The sequence below is a fragment of the Pleurodeles waltl genome, chromosome 3_1 (assembly GCF_031143425.1).
Source record: "Pleurodeles waltl isolate 20211129_DDA chromosome 3_1, aPleWal1.hap1.20221129, whole genome shotgun sequence".
Lineage (NCBI taxonomy): Eukaryota > Metazoa > Chordata > Amphibia > Caudata > Salamandridae > Pleurodeles > Pleurodeles waltl.
Window position 1 is genome coordinate 350,046,916 of NC_090440.1, and position 18,927 is coordinate 350,065,842.

General features: G+C 41.8%; 1 protein-coding gene across 1 annotated transcript in view; it reads right to left on the reverse strand.

Annotated features, from left to right (window-relative positions):
* Positions 1-18,927, reverse strand: part of FBN1 (fibrillin 1) — a 780,541-nt gene that overhangs the window by 690,027 nt on the left and 71,587 nt on the right. The window contains exon 2 of the mRNA XM_069222499.1: positions 6,911-6,993. Within this exon, the coding sequence (XP_069078600.1) occupies positions 6,911-6,993 (83 nt within the window). The remainder of the gene's footprint in view (positions 1-6,910; positions 6,994-18,927) is intronic.

An 18,927-nucleotide genomic window follows, 5' to 3' on the forward strand; every position in this document is an offset into this window, starting at 1 on the left:
ATGATTGATATAAACCTAAATAAATATTTTTCTTTTTAAATTATGCTTTTCTTCTGAAGAACACATGGCACCTGAAGCCCACCATACTTAAAAAATTTCTTCAGGACTAGGTCCACCATACTTTACCTCACAGTGACCAGCATGCAGAGACAGGTAAAAAGTATCATTATGTACCACTTGCTGAGAGACACTTCAGGTGCATCAGGAACATTAGATTTATTTTTTTGAAGTACAGTTCCCACTTCAGAGATTTATCTTTGAAAAACTAGAAAAATGGTGTTCAGAAGAAATGAAGTCGTTACACAGAGCAAGATAGGTGTTCCATGAATTTTTCCATTGTCCGACAATTATATCAGTTATATTACAGCAGTGAAGCCATCCACAGTGTTCTGACAGAAAGAGTAATGATGGGCACTGCATGATAGAGTGGTTAGCTGTACCCTTGACAGGTAAGACTTTGTGAAAAGTATTCACATGAGTGACAGTGATGATGGGCCTATTCAACAGCATAAGGAAGACAAATCAGTGCTCAGAGCAGTACCCCAGCTGCTTCAGACATAGAGGAGCACCCCAAAAGCAGGCTGATACTACCTGGTGACTCTTTCCTCCTGGTGGCTGAGTTCCATCCTACACTTCATCCAATTGAGTGTGTCCTACCCGCGGCACCTTTGCAGGCCAAGCACTCTCTGAGGGAAAGATTAAAACACTCAGCCTGGACCACAGTTAGATTATCCTTGACCAGTTACCCATAGAATTGATTTGTTGTGGGAGCCTGTACCCTGGCACTGCTTTTTCTGCAGACTTTTTTTTACCAATGCTGCCGACTCATTTACAGTCAACATCGTGGTTACATTTAGTGCTAATTGGCATTTTGCCTATAGGTAATCTCTCTTGTGGCACTTTTTGATTCATCTGCTGATTTGTCCTATCTTTATCACGACTTGTTGGTGATTGCTCTTGTCTTCCATTTATTCTTTCTGCACTATAATTATTATTGTACTCTGTTTATAGTTACATTTTCTGGGTCTTTTGGATGTTCCATCCTTATCAGATGTTTACACTCCTTACACCTTTTTTTAACTTTGACATTTGCTGGTCTTCACACACCTATTACACGTTTTTGGTGTGAGTTCTGTATTTTTACAGCCTTGAAAAAGTCGTCAAAGACGAAACATGTGTCAGGTGCCTGTTCTGAATGGAATAAACATCACAATCTCTCTACTGAATTTGCATTTGAACTGGACTTCTTTGATGCCTGTTCACTAATTTTTGGAACAATTTATCTGCTCTGGGTGTGCTTTTTGTTTAGGTTTTGATTTGGGTTAGAGATCATATATCTAGGGTGGCTGCTCCACTCCAGAGAAAAAGACTATCTTTTTTATTCCCCTGCTTCGTAACAGGTCACCACTCATCAACTATTTTCTCATACACAACTTCTCTCTACCCTGGGTCCAATTCAAAGATATCTTAAGAGGTGGTACTTCCTGTATTCTCCAGTTTCACTATGCTTTGACATGAGCCACACTCCCCCACCACTGGCAAACTGGTGAATGCAAAAAAAAAATATAAACTCCCTGAGAGAGAGATGTACTTAAATGTTTGTCTTCTGACTTTAATCCCTCAGACTCCTAATCCCAGATTCTTTGGAGGGCAGGGAAGCAACCTTTAGAGGACCTTTAATGATGACTCCAGCATTGCTAGGTGAAATGCTTGAGTAATCTCCTATCCCTTACCAGTGAATATAATGCTAATCCCATTACACCCTTCCAAAAAAGCTAGAAGCTGAAAATCTGCTTTACACAGCCAAGGCCAAAAAGTCTTTAGAAAATGTGCAATGGGGACACTGTGATGTGTGGAAAAGGGTGTATAGTTATGAACATTTCTTGTGACAAAAAGAAGCACAAATAGCACATTGTCAATTTGCAGGTGTGAGGGCCTGGCATTGTCAATTCCATCGGACATAGCCAAGGTGTCTGCCTCTTATTACAAGAAACTGCACCATCCTTGTGCAAATGCTGACCCCAGGTTTCAGGCCCACACTCTGGACTCTTTAAACTTGCCTTTCCTTGACCTCTAAAGGGCAAGCTGTAATGGTGGTGAGAGATTTATGCAGACGAGATAGCTGAGACCATCCCAGATCTTCCAATCTGTAAGTCTCCTTGGTAGGACGGCTTCCCTAATAATTCATATAGAAACACAAAACACAGGTTGGCTTTCGTGCTACATGCAGCATTTTGAGAAGCTGAAAAAAGTTGATCCCTAGTTCATATATCCAATTAGGCTATTATCTTTCTTATCTACACTCTTTAAAGTATGAAGGGAGACCCATTAATGTTATCCCATCTTCTCTTTGTTCTCCTTTCTCTGGAGCCACTATGAGATGCAATCAGGGCTACGCCAGAAAGCAGGGGAACCACCACTGCAGTTAGATCAGTAAAGGCTCTTCTATATTCAGATCATATTATTGACCGTAGCATCCCCCACCACCTTAATGTCAGCCTTTATTGTTTTGATACCAGATTTCTCTATGTTCATTGGCTAAGGATTCAATTGGGGCAATGTGAGGCCTTCCCATGTCATGCACTCCCACTAAAGCCTGTCTACGGGTCTCAATTAAGAAATACTTCAGCATTTATCCAAAGAGAGTCCTGAGGAATATGATGCTGGATAATCTCACCCTGCTTATCTCTAAATAGTAGAAGAATTATGCTAGTTGGACTCAACTCAGTCTATTCCTGTGGTGCATGGTATAGATCATAGAGATGGTAGTGGCTCCTAGAAGCAACTATTATTTTTTGTATGCACTGCAGAAGGTTGCTCATTCATTCAATTTTCAGCACCATTCAGGCACAATGTTGTTGTTCAGATTAGAAACAGACCTATCTAATGGGAGCAGTAGAGTTAGAGGATGTCTAGACCATCTGTATTCTGATGGGGTCCTTTCTAATCTATAGGAATTTGGTATGGAATGAGTAATAAAGATTCATAGAAATATCGTCCATTGAGTAGGATGTCCCCTATTCGTTTTACAGGACCCCCCTATACTTAAATACCTATACTTAAGTACCTTTCACAAGGACGTAATCCTGTGCCTTCACAGGGTACTCATAAACTACCTCTTCTCCAGCCCAATCTTCATGGTCAAGGCCTTCTCCCTCGTACAAATTGTTGTATATGAAATCAATTGAACTACGCACAAAGTCTGCTCCTGCCCATCTATTGCAGATTATTAGTCCAATATGTGGGACAAAATATCAAAGACCCTAGTTTTGAGATTGTAACTTCTGTGCGCCCTGCTCCTTTATACAATGTGTCACAGGGACTAGGACTTTCAACTCATGGAAGGTGGTAGCTAGCAGCAGGCCGCTCAGTTGCCAATCTCTGTATTATGAGACACTGGAGGAAGACTCCCATATCTGATCTGAATGGATGGCTTGTTCAAATTTTGAAAGTCACCTTGTCTGATCAGATTATATATAGAGTTTAGGACCAGGTGGGATTCCTTTCCTTACTCTGGGACCTTTTTGTCCAACCACTATCGTCTTCACAGGTGTTATGAGAATGGACCCTTTGCTATACATAGATTTGGCACTCTCATCAAAGACATATTCTGTTCCCCCGGCCCTCTGCACCAACATTTAGGCCCTCATTACAACCCTGGTGGTCAAAGACCGATTGGGTTGAATTGGCAATCATACCGCCAAACAGGCTGGTGGTACAATTTGCCATATTTTACAGCTGCGACTGGCGGTTTTCCGCCATCATTGTCCCAGCGGTTATAATCCACCAGGGCAGCGCTGCTTGCCGCATAGCCCTACTATATGGTACCAGGGTGTACCCAGGGGCTGGGAGTTAAATGTCACAAGCGGACTATAGCTTCCACTGTGCCATCCACTACAGTGACAATGTAAACATGACAGCAGGTATACCCTGGCTGTAGAGGTTTTAACTTCTCAAACTAGCCCCATTTTACAGGCCTAAACCTTGCGTTTTCAATGTTGATAAGTCACCTCTAAGTAGGCCTTAATGGAGGGTGTGTGGTATGTAAAAGTAGGACGTATAAATGTTTATTGTTAAACATCTCCTTACGGTGAAAAGCCCTATAAGCTATTTTTTAAGTAGCAGGATTCGCTGTAACATAGGAAAACATTGGAATACAATATTAAGTTTAATAAATGTTATCTCTGCCTAAGAAACAGCTACAAATTTAATTATTGGATATTTTCAAATATTTATTATAAGCCCAGCCCAATTCACTGGGAAAGTGAGATATGTAATAACTATTTTGGAAAGATGACTTTTAAAAAGTTACCTTTGCCCTGCCTGAACTGCCAGGAAGCTAAACCTGCATTTTGTTCTGCTAGCCAGTGCTTAGCATTTCAGTAGGTGAGAATGAGGTGTGAGCTTGCTCACACAACAGGGGGAAAAGGACTGGGGTGTGGGGACTTCTTGGTGTGCCCTTGACAAGATGGCCTTCTGTGTGAGAGGAATGACTTAATTAACTTCAAATAGGCCTACCCTGTTAGAAGCCGATGTAGGTAATACCCAGGCCAGCACACTTCGTTTATACCCCCAGTCAAACCGGCCTCAATCACAGTAGGCCTCTTCTTGACATCACAATGTCAGAACTTGCTGGATTGCCAGGACATGCTTGATAGGTCTCCTATTTATTGGGACATAAAGTCAGAAGGTAAAATCTTTGCCCTGGACGAACCTGGTTAGTGTATCCGACCTGCACTCCACCGCATCAGCGTCAAGTTGCGCCTCAGCCTGTTCTACCACAATCATTGACTATCATTGGCAATTAGTGCTTCTTGGCGTTATTTCTAATGAAAACATTAAAAAATCCTATCACTGATTCACCTTATTGGATGTTTGTCATTTTAGTGTCATTTTGTTTAATAAAGGATACTCTATTTTTCTATTTAAAAAAAAAGATTTTTATTGTTTTGCATTTCAGCTTTATTACTGTTTTAGTACTGCATAAATCTCTCAAACATTGTCTCTAAGTTAAGCCTGGTTGCTTTTTTGCCATAACTTCCAGGGAGTTTAGCTCAGGTTAATCTAGTGACTTTAAGGGTTCACCCTGACAAGGATTGTAATTATTACTTGAGGCAACTCATTTTATTGCTATGGCCTGTGCCTAGCAGGCCTCCCGCAAATCCACAGGAGGGATGGCACCTCGCAAGCAGCTGTCCAACAACATAGCCCAAAAGAATGCCCCTACTATTGGCAGAGACAAGAAGCCTCACCACTACGGGTGTGAGACTGTGGCTCTCGGCATCATCAGCCACTGAAAAAAGTACAGAGACAGAGATATCCATCCATCAAGAGACAAAAAAGTGAAACTGTGAAACATGTGCTTAGTTTACAATTATTGCCTGAAACTCTATTTAATGGGATTATATGTCCCAGGAATTCTATTTTTAAGACACCACTTATTGAACAATAAGAACTTCCTTAGTGCTTGACTGATTTTCTTCCTCCCCCTCCCCACTCTCTTCTCCCACTTCTATCCCTACCGTACCCTTTATCCTGGATTCATATTCAACTAAAGCTTTCTCTAAGTTTCATTATTGTATCAAAAGTTAGTATTGCTCTGTCTTATCCACTGACTATCTTCTATTCAGCCACTACTCTGATGGACTATATTATTAGATTCTCTGTGGTTATTGTAATAGGTATTTAATTTGTGATTTTCTTCTATCAATTATGAATAGTTGTAAAATGCTGGCCAGTTCTTCATCTCTACATGGTTTGCCAGGCCAGGCAGCATGGTGTGGTTTCTGCCATGCCGGTGTCGGAAGCAGATTCTGTGAAACTACAATCCATTTTTTTGAAAAATGTAAATACTGAATACTAATTATAGCAAACCAAAATGCCAAACTGAAGTTGGTCCTTGAGAACTATCATGAGGGACCAAGATTTAGGAAGTGGTACCATTGCTTCTCAAAAGCCTGCATAGACTCAGGAGGTGTGATTAAAATGAGAAAATCAATGGAAAGTAAAATGTTTATGTACCAGATTAGCACAGTTAATCATGTTACCTTACAATTTGTCTGTCCACCACACTGGGTAAAAAGAAAATAAAAAAATACAGACTTTATTTATTCATGAAAAAAGTCTCCTCCAGTAGATGTACCGCTATGAACGGGAGAAAAATTCCTACTTTTTGCTTTCGGAGTAGTACACCTGGAAAGCATCTGGTTTACATATGTAGTAGAGGAATATCATGTCACATCTCCCACAGGTCCTATTCTTCCTGTGCAGAATTCTTCCATGGGAAATATTTTTCCACATGGTCAAAGCTCTTCCTCCCCACCCCTAACACATCTGTGGGCTCTCACATCCAATTTCCATCTGAGAAGTGGAGTTACACTATCCTGTGACTGGAATACTTGGCTCGACTGACTCTCCCAACCATTTCTAGAGAAGGAAGACGTCAGATCAGAATTTGAAATGCTAATAAAAGTAGATATTTGAGAGTGTTCCCAAACTTTCATGGCAAACCACATCTTTGAAGTCCCATTCCCCACCCTTTCAGTGGGATTTACAACTGGGGGCTTCTCCGCACTTGCGGCAGAGAAATCTATAGTCATACATGCATTTACACCAGCCAAGACTTCCTTTTTGAATTCCTGGCATGTGTAAATGATATATTTTTAGTCGTAAACCAAAATATAGCCAAAATTGCTTTCGTGAAAAGGCCTCAATATATTTAAAAAACGGAAAATAACTCAGACAAGATGTAATCGAGGTGAGACTAGTAACAATTATTAGGCATACTTAGACATTTGAAAATATTAGGTAAATGATTGTGCCTGAAACAAATGGCTGATTTAAATATGCCCTATAAAACCAATACGAAAAAAACAAAGTATTCAAGACATTGGCAAAAAAAATTACTTACGGACAATGCACTGGTTTCCACCAGGTAAGGTTTTCCACCCAGGGCAGCAATATGCACTGTACCGTGTTCCGCACACATTAGGTCTAAAAATGGAAAAATAAGTGGCATATATTAGTCAGAAGGCATCTGAATGGTAACATCTCAAAAGTAAATTGCTACAATTGTTCACAAAAAAAACAATCATGCAATGACAGTCAAGAGTATGTTCTTCAGTTTAACTTTAACATGAATTCTCTCTGTAACGTCATAGCATCAAGTACGAAGTGGATGTACTTAACGCAACATCTACATACCTGGAAGATATATATATATATATATTTAGATATTTAGATAGATAGATAGATAGATAGATAGATAGATAGATAGATAGATAGATAGACAGATAGACACTTCTATATCTATGTATATATATATATATATATATGTATATATATATATATATATAAACCAAGCATTTCCTTATAGTAAAAGAAAAGGTCAGGACACTTCCAGCTAGTTGTAAGAAGGTTTACTATTACACAGAAGGTTCCTCCCAACGCGTTTCGGCCGTAGCCTTGATATATATATATGTGAAACAAGAGATCCCGGAGTGCGGTCATTCGTGAAGTATTTCATGAATGTTGTTGATGTATATATATATACATATATATATCACTGTGCTAATCGTATGCTTAAAAACTGCTGTAGAAATAACAAATGGCTAGTATCGGGGGTGGCGGAGTGACTTCATTCCAGGTTAGCTTGGATGGTATTTTATTAATCCAAAGCTGTATTACTGTGCCTGGAGTGGTAAAAGGCTTTTGTCATTTTTCAGCTTGTCATGGAAAGCACTGTACAGACCTTGATGCAAACGGCTAATAGCTTTGTCACTTTCTAGTTCGACATAGATAGAATTGTGATAATCCTATGCTTTAAAACTCTGCTAGAACAAAAGACATTTGACATGAGCAGATTCTGAGTGTTGGTGGTGTTGTAGGGTGCTTCATATAAAGGAGCTGCTCTCCACCTAACCTTGGGAACTACCCAGAGTTCCCTGCTTCCTTTTTTGCATAATTTATGTAGCACTCTAAGCCTGAAAGGGTATTATTTTGATTTACATTGGGTGCTCCCTTTTGTCTAGACAAAGCTATAGTTCTCTGATGAGCTTCAATAAGAGGGAAACTTATGTCAGGGTATGCGTTTATTTATTCCAGGTTGGCTTGGATGGTATTTGACCCATAAAAAACTACAATACTGTGCCTGGAGTGGTAAAGGGCTTTTGCCATTTTTCAGCTCATGCACTGTGCAAATCTTATGTTAATGACTTTGGATTTGTCACTTTCTAGTTCGGCTCAATGGCAATGTGCTAATCCGATGCTTAACAACTCTGCTAGAAAACTATATATTTGAGGTGAACAGGTTCAGAGTGTTGGTAATGTTGTAGGTTGCTCTATATAATGGAACTGCTTTCCACCTAAACTTGGGAACTACCCAGAGTTCTCTACTTCCTTTTTCGTATATATATGGTGTTTGCCAAATATCAAAATGCAGCATGTACAATTTGCTACAGCATGACCAGTGTGAACATTTAGAAAGTTTGGTCTCCTCTCTGATTCAAGCTGTGATCTACTCTGGCTTTTAATATAACAAACGATTCTGTTGAAAACCTTGTGTATGGATAATAAAGAGGTTTTCAACCATTCCTATCTTCCTCCACTCTCTAAAGGACAAACTTACTTCATATTTTCCTTGTTTCCATGCGGGACGCTACTGATTTTTAATTACGTTTTAGCATCTAACATCAAATACCATTTGAATTAAGTCACTGATTAGGAAAAGCTTTCCAGCTGCACATCTATGTTACTTTGAGGTCTGACTCTATGGCATGTAGGTTACATATAGTGATATCATCAATGTTGGACCTGGCCCTCTCTGCAAGGTCACCCCCAAACTTTTTGCATTCACCCCTCCTTCTTCGCTGAATTTGTTTTTCTTGGCTTTAGGAAATTGATTGTGCTCGCTCTCTGAAGCTTGATAAAATTGCCCTATTGCCTAATTGGCACATTTAATTTACTTATAGGTCCCTAGTAAATGGCACTACATGGTGCAACATGTACACGGGCCTGTAAGTTAAATGCTAATAGTGGGCCTGCAGCACTCATTGTGACATACACTAAAGTAGCCTTTCAAAACATCTCTCAGGTCTACCACTGTAGCCTGTAGTGCATTTTTAACTGCCAATTCAACCTAGCATGCCAGGCCAAATCTTCCTTTTTAATACATATATGTCACACCTTAGGTAGGCATGTGGGTTACTTTTTACATGTCCAGCAAATGAAAAAAACTTAAAGTTGTTTTTCATTATTCTCAGGCCTGTCTCTCCCATTTACTTCACTGCGCTACCTTATTTCATTGTGCTAACTTTGGTTTGGGAACCATTGGAGACTGTTAGAAATGGGGTCTTTGGTTGGCAGTCAGGTTACCTGCCCCCTGTCCAAGCACGGACCCTCACTCTAGTCAGGGTAAGTCACACACAATCCAAATTATCCTGTGCCCACCCTCTGGTAGCTAGGCACTGAGCAGTCAGTCTTAACTTAGAAGGCAATGTGTAAAGTATTTGTGCAATAAATCATACAATAACACTATATAGCACCACAAAAATACACTACAAAGTGTTTAGAAAAATATATAATATGTATCTGATATGATGCAGGTCAAAACACTTAAAATGCAATAAGTATATGTTGTGATATCACTGAAGAGTGATATAAAGTGTCCTAAGTCTTTTAAAAGCAAACAAAGTCTCTTTCAAGCACAAAGTAACTAGTTCGCATGAAAAATCTCCGCAAAGAACCGCAGAGGGGGAGATGCATGGAAACAAAGGGGGTGTGCGTCGATTTCTCGGGCCGCACACGCCGATGAGTCATTTAGTTTTCACAAAGGGATGGCTGTGCGCCGATTTCCGGGCCTCGGTCGTGGACCCTCTTCGGGTTGCAGGGTTTTCAGACACCCTGAGGACGATTTGTGGATTTCCTGCGCTAGCAGGATGAAGTCACAGTAGCTGCGTCGATCCAGTGGGCGTTGCGTCGTATTTTCTCCCGCACGGCAGGCTCTGCGTCGATTCCTCTCTGGAAGTCGGGCTGCGTTGTTCCGGGTCAGCTGTGCGCCAAGCCAGTGGGCTGTGCGTTGAATTTCTGGTCGCTACGTTGGCGCTGCGTCGATCTTCTCTTCGCGAAATCAGACTGTGTCGTTCTGGTTCTGCGTGCAGTGAGATTTTCACCGCGGGGCAGCCTGTGCATCGTTTCTGGCAGGCTCTGCATCGAATGTCACCGCACAAGGAGTCCTTCTTGAAGAGATGAAGTCTTTTTGGTCCTGAGACTTCAGGGAACAGTAGGCAAGCTCTATCCAAGCCCTTGGAGAGCACTTCTTCACCACAGCAAGAGAGCAGCAAGGCAGCAGTCCTTCACAGAAAGCAGTCAGGTGAGTCCTTTGGGCAGCCAGGCAGTTCTTCTTGGCAGGATGCAGGTTCTGGTTACAGGTTTCTTCTCCAGGAAGTGTCTAAGGTGGTAGGGGCAGAGGCCCTGTTTATATACACAAATGTGCCTTTGAAGTGGGGGAGACTTCAAAAAGTGGCTTAGAAGTGCACCAGGTCCCCTTTCAGTTCAATCATGTCGGCCAAGGTCCCAGTCCTTTGTGTGAGGGCATGCCCTCCACCCTCCCAGCCCAGGAAAACCCATTCAAAATGCAGATGTATGCAAGTGAGGCTGAGTGTGCTTGGGGTCTGTCTGAGTGAATGCAAGTGAGGCTGAGTGTGCTTGGGGTGTGTCTGAGTGAATGCACAAGGAGCTGTCAACTAAACCCAGCCAGACGTGGCTTGTAAGGCACAGAAAGATTTAAACGCAGAGAAATGCTCACTTTCTAAAAGTGGCATTTCTAAAATAGTAATATTAAATCCAACTTCACCAGTCAGCAGGAATTCATATAACCATTCTGGCAATACTAAATATGAGCTTCCTACTCCTTTCAGATCAGCAGCTACCACTCAAACAATGTATGAGGGCAGCCCCAATGTAGCCTATGAAGGGAGCAGGCCTCACAGCAGTGTAAAAACGAATTTAGGAGTTGTACACTACCAGGACATGTACACTACACAGGTACATGTCCTGCCTTTTGCCTACACAGCACCCTACCCTATGGGTTACCTAGAGCATACCTTAGAGGTGTCTTATATGTAGAAAAAGGGGAGTTTTAGGCTTGGCAAGTACTTTTAAATGCCAAGTCAAATTGGCAGTGAAACTGCACACACAGGCCTTGCAATGGCAGGCCTGAGACAAGGTTAAGGGGCTACTTAAGTGGGTGGTACAATCAGTGCTGTAGGCCCACGAGTAGCATTTAATCTACAGGCCCTGGGCACATATGGTGCACTCAACTTGGGACTTATAAGTAAATTAAATAGGCCAATTGGGTGAGATCCAATGTTACCATGTTTAAAGGGAGAGAGCATATGCACTTTAGCACTGGTTAGCAGGGTTAAAGTGCACAGAGTCTAAATACCAGCGGAAACAGTATCTAAAAAGCAGAGGGAGGCAGGCAAAAAGTTAGGGGTGACCACCCTAAGGCTGTCAGGTCTAACAGAGACATACTGTTTGGACTCAAATGAATAACAATTTAAGATCATCTTTAATGGTAAAGTCAGATTTAAAGTCACAATTCTGAAATGCCACTTTTAGAAAGTTGCCATTTTTGTATGGCTTTTGAGCTTTGTGTATTCCTCCCACACAAAGAGGAGTAGGTGTGCACAAGCGGGGCCAACCTGCCAGGATGGCTGAGGGCAGAGCTGTTCCCTAACCCACTTTCACTTCAAAGGGACTTCCTTCCATCACCATTAAATAATCCAACACTAGTCTTTTGTCACCCCAGACTTCTCGAAGCCTTGATGGGGAAGAGAAGAACTTTCCAGAACCAGATATGGGGATAGGACAGGATGTTCCCCCTGACACAAAGGCTGGTACCAGATATAAATGGTGGACCCTCAGAATACCTCTTCAGTGCACTCCTGGACCAGTGGACTTCAGAAGGACTGCCCTGACACCAGGGGACTGCCCTGCTACTTAAAGTACCACTTTGCTGCTTGAAGGAGAACTGGACCATCCCTTGAACCTAGGACCACCACACATGACTACAAGGGGTAGTTGGCTGGCCTCCTGTTTGAGCAACAGGGACATAACAACTTGAACCCTGCTGCTGGCATCTGGTTGAGTGAGTCCCAACCCCCCCAAAATGGTAAGCATTAGGTCCTGGACCCTTGTTATGGTGTTGGTGGCACTTCTCTTAAAGCTTGGATTTAGAAAGCATTTCTACACAAACTTCCAGGAGAACCAATAGAATACCAGGACCTACCCATCAGCCAATCTGTCAAAGGTGCACCACTGGTCGGCCTAACTCTGTGGTAGCTCCCGCTATGTTATTCTCTGCAGCTGAAAATTCTGTTCAGCAGGACCTCTCTGTGAATGTATCTGATCTTGTGAAGTCCTCTTTAGCTACAGCCTGCAGCTTCTTCCCATTGGAGATTTTCGACCTCCAACAAGATGTCTAAACCTCAAGGTAAAAGTCTTCTCTGAGCTCAATGATGATCAGCTCCTCATCAATGACAACAATCTCCCAGACTGGAAATCTAGCCTTTTCTGCTTCATGTTTTTTCCCACCATCATCAACAACTTTATCGAGTCGTTGTCCTGTGACTCCCCGGCACTGGCAAATCCTCCTCAGGCACAGCCTGCTGCTTTGCCATGCTGAACTCTACCTTCTCAGGCACTTTCCTTCAGAATTTATGTCTGAAGGTAAGCCTAGACCAGGCCCAATCCACCCCTTTGATTAGACCCATGCTCCATCACAGTCATCCTTCATTTTTGACCTGGTCTCAGGGGACCAGGTACCGACAGTTGGCACTTTGACCTTTCAGGCACTAGATTTTACCCAAAAAATGTAAATCCATAACTCTGGTTCTACTGATCGTATTTAAGGTGATTTGGTGTCTGTTTATATATTAATATGTGTTGTAACTTTATTAATGTTTGAGTGCTACATAAGTACTTTACACATTGCCTCAAGTGAAGCCTGACTGCTTTTGTTGTGACATCTGTAATACAACCTTATAAGGTTTGTGGTTGTTGCCAAAGTGGGGTTTCCACCACTCCCAATTAATAACCCAATTTCTTACAATTCACAAATACTGTGCTTTCCACAGATCTAGGCCCAGAGTACATAAACTGCTCTGTCAGTGCTAATTCACACCAATACTGTCTACGCTAATTACCAACTGAAGCAAAAATCGACTTTTAAATACTATGTATACCTAACATTTGAAAGGAAATACATCTAGGGAGAAAGCAAGGTCCATAAGCAGTGGGAATGTATAGTCTTGAAATATTAAATACATTAAAAACTGCCCCATATCTTACTGCATTACTGTGTTCATCCTTTAATTTAATGTGTGAATTGCAACAACTTCAGGCCATTTAAATTGTGTGCTTGCCCAATGTCTTGCACTGCATGCAACATCAACTTTGGAAGAAAATGCTCTTCCCAGGCAGCAGGAGCACCCACAGCTGTTGGCTGCAATCAGTCATACATAAATATGTGAAGACGTGTCTTTAAGTGGGATGTAAAAGTGGGGCTTTCTAAAAGGGAACATGCAAAATAAATGTCAGCGATACCCATAGTGTGCCACCTGACCTGTATTTTGGTTTCTCTCTGAGATGTTATTGCATCCAGAAATAGAACACAACTGACATACACCTAAAATCTGTCAGTACTGTTGGCTTTGTCAGCAGTTGTTAGCTCTTTAAGATAAATGAAAAACAACGTTTATTTATAAATATTTAACATTGATAATGTTTCAATTCTGAAATTGTGAAACCTTGAATTAAATAATATTGAGGCCTGTGGCAGGAGTGAGGCTTTCAGTTATGTTTGCTTTATGTTAGCAATGTTTGCCCTTTTTTCTCTTCACACCTCATCCATCTGCACATTTGTAACCTCCTCTCACCTCTTTAGATCCCTCTTTTCACTCTTGCCTGAATGCACTTCCTCGCATCTCCCTCATTTTACCACCCTAAACATACACTGCACTCATTCACGTTTAAGCACTTTGTTTCTTTTTGCTTTTGCCTTCTAAATGTTTTGACCACTGTGCACCCCTTTCACACACATTTACACTCAATACGATATGCGAACACAGTGACAGGAACTTTGCTTTACCGTCAGCCTCAGAACCAACGCTGTCAATCAAAGCCCCTCATAAACCCCTAGCAGGAGTCAAAGTGTGCAAAAGTAATAAAATGCACGAAAACAATACAGAAACAGCATGATGAAACAGCTAACTCTCTTGGCGAACGCAACAGTAAGTCAAACGTAAAATAAGAGAGGAACTAAATCTCTTTGTAACATTCATTTTTTGCATATCAATCCATGTTTTTGGCATAAATGCAAAGGGCATGACAATCGGGCCAGTTTTAAAGCCATACAGCAATAAGTGCATTTACTGTAAGCACATATTTCTCCCTTTGCACTTGAGCCTGATATTTGATCCATTTCACAACGGAACAAAACCCCTGCTCCTCTTTTGGATCGATTTGGTGAGGGAACAAATACTCCACTTCTAAAAGAGCCAGCGATTTGCAGCCAGGCCCTAGGGTGTCACAGTGGGGAAGGTTAGCGTGACAAGGAGTCTCAATACAATAAAAATAACTCAAGATTAGCATTATAACACTTACCATTACCAAAGCCAAGGCACTAAATCACACACGCTTGCATCCATTCCTACTGCGTGATGAATGGGGAAAGGGTGGGATCTATGCCTGTGAATGACAGACAGCTGCCCTTACGCACGGATAAAGACTCTGATGCCCCAAATCTTGATGCAAAAAGCATCACTGGCCTATAGTTAATACTGCCATAGAACACAATGGAAATGAAGGGCTTTAGAGCAGTCAGCCCTGCGTCATGCGTCACAGTGTAGAAAGTTGGTTTACTGCTTGGCTTCCATCTCCTGATTTAAGGCGAGGTGGGACAGGCAGCCTGGGTCAGACAGCCCAGAATTAAATGCATCGATTGTTTAGAGTTACGTTCGTTACAGATGATATTTATAATTTTTTTGCTATACATGTGTAGGAAGTTCAGAGTGGCATAGCCCCTCAGCCCTAAAGGAGAAACCACCCCTGTGGCTCAGCTACTCAACATCTCAGGGGTGCAAAGAGGATTAAGAAGCTGGAACTACTTTACTTGGAAGCACCTAAATTTAGAATTGCACAAACCTAACAACAATCAGTTCCAAGAGCAGCAAATCCTTGGTGGAACACTCTTCCAGTGGATCGCTTTCTCATGGCATTAAAACGATTTTTAACAGTCTATGGGCCTCATTAAGAGTCTTGCAGTCTACTGAGCGCTAGACTCGCGCTGGCAGTCGAAGAGCCGGCAATGTTGTGGTCCGAGTGCCAAATTATGACCATGGCGGTCGTGCCACGGTTGGACCGCCAACACCGCCAGGATTAATCGTCCCAGCGGTCTGTTGGTAGTGGTGGTCCTAATCTGCCCGGGCAGCCCTGGGGATTACGACCCCCTTCTCTGCCAGCGATTTCATGGCGGTAACACTGCCATGAAAAGGCTGGCCGGGAAGGGGTGCAGAGGGCTCCGGGGGTGCCTGCACTGCCCATGCATTTGACATGGGCAGTGCAGGGGCCCCCTGGCCAGCACCATCACAATGTTCACTGTCTGTTTTGCAAACAGTGAACATTGCAACAAGTGCTGGTGCACCCTACGCACTACAGCATTGCAGCCAGCTCTATTACAAGCCGGAGAGAATGCTGTAGGCCATTTCCCACTAGGCCTGCTGGCAAAAAAGAGGTTCCACCCACTGACCCAGTGGGAAACTCGTAATGGGCCTCGTGAGGAGGCTGCCACACTAGCGGCAACCTACCCGTCAGAATTTCAGAAAACTGGCTTTTCCGTCCGCCGAAATCATAATAAGGCCTTATGTGTTTTGGTCATACCTGAAATAAGTATGCTCTTCGCTTCGCTTTATTTATTCAATCCTTATCTGGTTTAGTCTGACTACCTGGTAATGTGAAATGTGTGTATCTGATTTTAAATGTATACTTTCCATAGTGCAACATGAATAACTATATACTGCATATTGTTAGAGTATTCTGCTTTGTTGCCTTTTCTACTTTGCTGCATTTGTTTTTAGCAGGAATCAGTATCTGTATTCCCAGGTAAAAAACGAAAACTGTTTTTTCACTAGGGCAAAAAAACACTGACCCCGGCAAAAATAAATGGAGCAAGGTGGCAATCCCTTAAAATGTGTAATATGGTGCTAAACTGGATCTCGTGGAAGTTAGCACTGCGCATGCGGGACCTGAAGGCTGAGGTGAGGCTACCACGCCGCACAGCAAGTGAATAACTTCAAAGAGCTCTTTAGCTCAGTACTCTTAATCTGTGATTTATTTATTGCACGCAGATCATTGGGCATATGGGTTCTGCATAGAAAGAATATTTTGAGGCACTCCTGAATTACATTTTATTTAAAGAAGGGGCAAACAGAAGACACAGTTATAGGTTTTACTCAACAAATCTAGGAAAACAGATAACTGTCCACGTGCCCTGACACCACCTGAATGAGCCAAGTATAGCTAGCCTCGATGCATACACATGGAGAGGGCATTACCACAGGAAAGAAAGCAGATGCTGGCATCCACCTTAGTAGCGTGCTCGCATGAACAGTGAGCCGCTTGTATAGTCAGTTTATTGAAAGAGGAGATTATGGGAGGGAGGTTTGTATTCACAATAAGAGTTTTCATAAATCAAGCACTGAAGGTCAGAAGCAAAATCATGTTAATTCCTTCACACTCCTCAGTTTCAGTTCCACCCTCTATTGCACCCATGAATCAGTTAATTCAATATTTCTGAACGCCCCGCACTTCCCAACCATGTGCAGGCGAAGATAGACTGCTTACATCCGATATATGTGTCCCCTGATAAAGGCAACCCAGACATTTTCTACACTCACAAAATACACGTCTAAATTCATATTGTGGTATTTGTATTTATCTATTTGCTGAGCCTAAATATGGTACAACGTTTCATCAGATGGTACATAGCAACTTAGCCGTGTGTGGTGATGGAAAGCCAGGTCCTGAAAACGGATGGTCAGTGAGAAATGATGTGATGAGTATGAGGGATGTTTTTTAACAGATAAGAGAAGAAGGGAGCTGTTATGGTAGTTCACGAGTGTAGAGCCGTGGCAACCCCAAGTCTACTCAGTCTATGTGATGATTTTAACACATTACAACGACGTTCTCTTCACAAAATAAAATGCACACAACCACTAGCAAACTCAATAGGTCTGGCATTGCCAGCTTAATGCACGGTTACTTACTTTTCTTTGTTATAGCAAGCCCTCAAACGAGACAAAAGAAAACATGCTGCAGCCTAAACCTACTGGCCATACTCTTGCAATAAAAATGTTTCATAGAAAAAAAATAACAGTCTTATATTATTGTAATAGCATACTACAAGTATTGTTAGCAGCCGGACAGGTGTATGTGGGACAGATATAGAAACCTTTTTATTTTGAATACACATCACAGAAAAAACGATGTTTTTATTGACTTTAAATTTCTGTAATCCAAAGAAATAGCTAAAACACACCAGGAGGAATAAAATAGTTTTTTTTTCAAAACAAGGATAAATATTGAAAATGAAAAAGCCATTAGCAAAGTAAATTATTGGCCCACCAACCCGGACACTGAAGAGCACTTATTTTTAGGTACATGATCAGACAAATTGAGTTAGTCACAGTGAAAGAAAAACAATGTCATAAGTGGACTGACCTATTGCCCTATGCTGTATGCTGTGGTGGGTGGAAACAAAATTATAATGATATTTCAACACACCATGGGATGAAGCGGCAGACCCAAATCTTCTCTATGTTCTTATATGTATGCATTTTTGTTCATGAATTATTTTGGTTGCATGAGACTGGCAACACAGTTAAAGCATTTTCCAGGAAGGACCTAAACATTACAGCATTTCTGCCAATCTCTTAGAACGCACATTCATCGTATATATTTATCTAAAGGAGTCTTGTCACTGTCTTTTACCTTCCCTTTCTTACCAATACACTAAGGGGCAGATCTACCATCCTTCCCGGCAACGCAGAGCAGCAGCCAAAAAATCTGCACTGTGTTGCCTGAGAAGGAGAGAGCAAGAGAGCACCATAGCTACAGAGATATGTCTCTCTCCTCCACTTTCTGTATAGCCGGCACTGATTTCAGTTGCTATGCACCACGCACACACCTTTGAGCCACAGTGCATGGGTGTACGTGAAAGTCTAGCATAGGTTTTGTACTGGAAGGGTACTCTTCCAGTACAAAATACTAGGCCTAGACAACTTCTAAAACTTTTCCTATTTTGTATGTGTGCTGAACAGTGCAGCAAGCATGCAAAGTAGAAAAGATAGGAGAAATGACAACATTTCTCCTTTTAACGCCTAGTTTTAAAAGGCGGTACTTTTTTACGCAAAACCTTGTCTCATATTTTTAGTAGATTGGGTTTTGCGTCAAAAAGGGTGGGTGGTTGCATGGGAACGCCCATGTAATGAGCCCTTGACGCAAAGTAATGCAAAGCAGTGCCTCGTGCTACTTTGTGTTACTTTTAGTCGTTTTCCAGTGCAAAACAAGTTTTATACTGGAAAGTAAATAATAGAAAAAACTTTTTGTACTGGTTTGCATCTCTTTCATGTGCCAAACCCAGTGCAAAACGTTGGTAGATCTGTCCCCATATATCTTAAATAAATACCTCGGTCTGTATTACATATAGGGCACACAGTCATTGTCTGCGTCACAGCACACTTTAAGGAAGTGTAGTAGGTGTAGACCGGGACTGTGTGTCCTATGACAGTAAATGAACTGTCCACACTGTAGCAGAAAAATTGCACCTGCAGTGGGGAACAGAGCATTAATGAAAGGTGGGCCAACTAT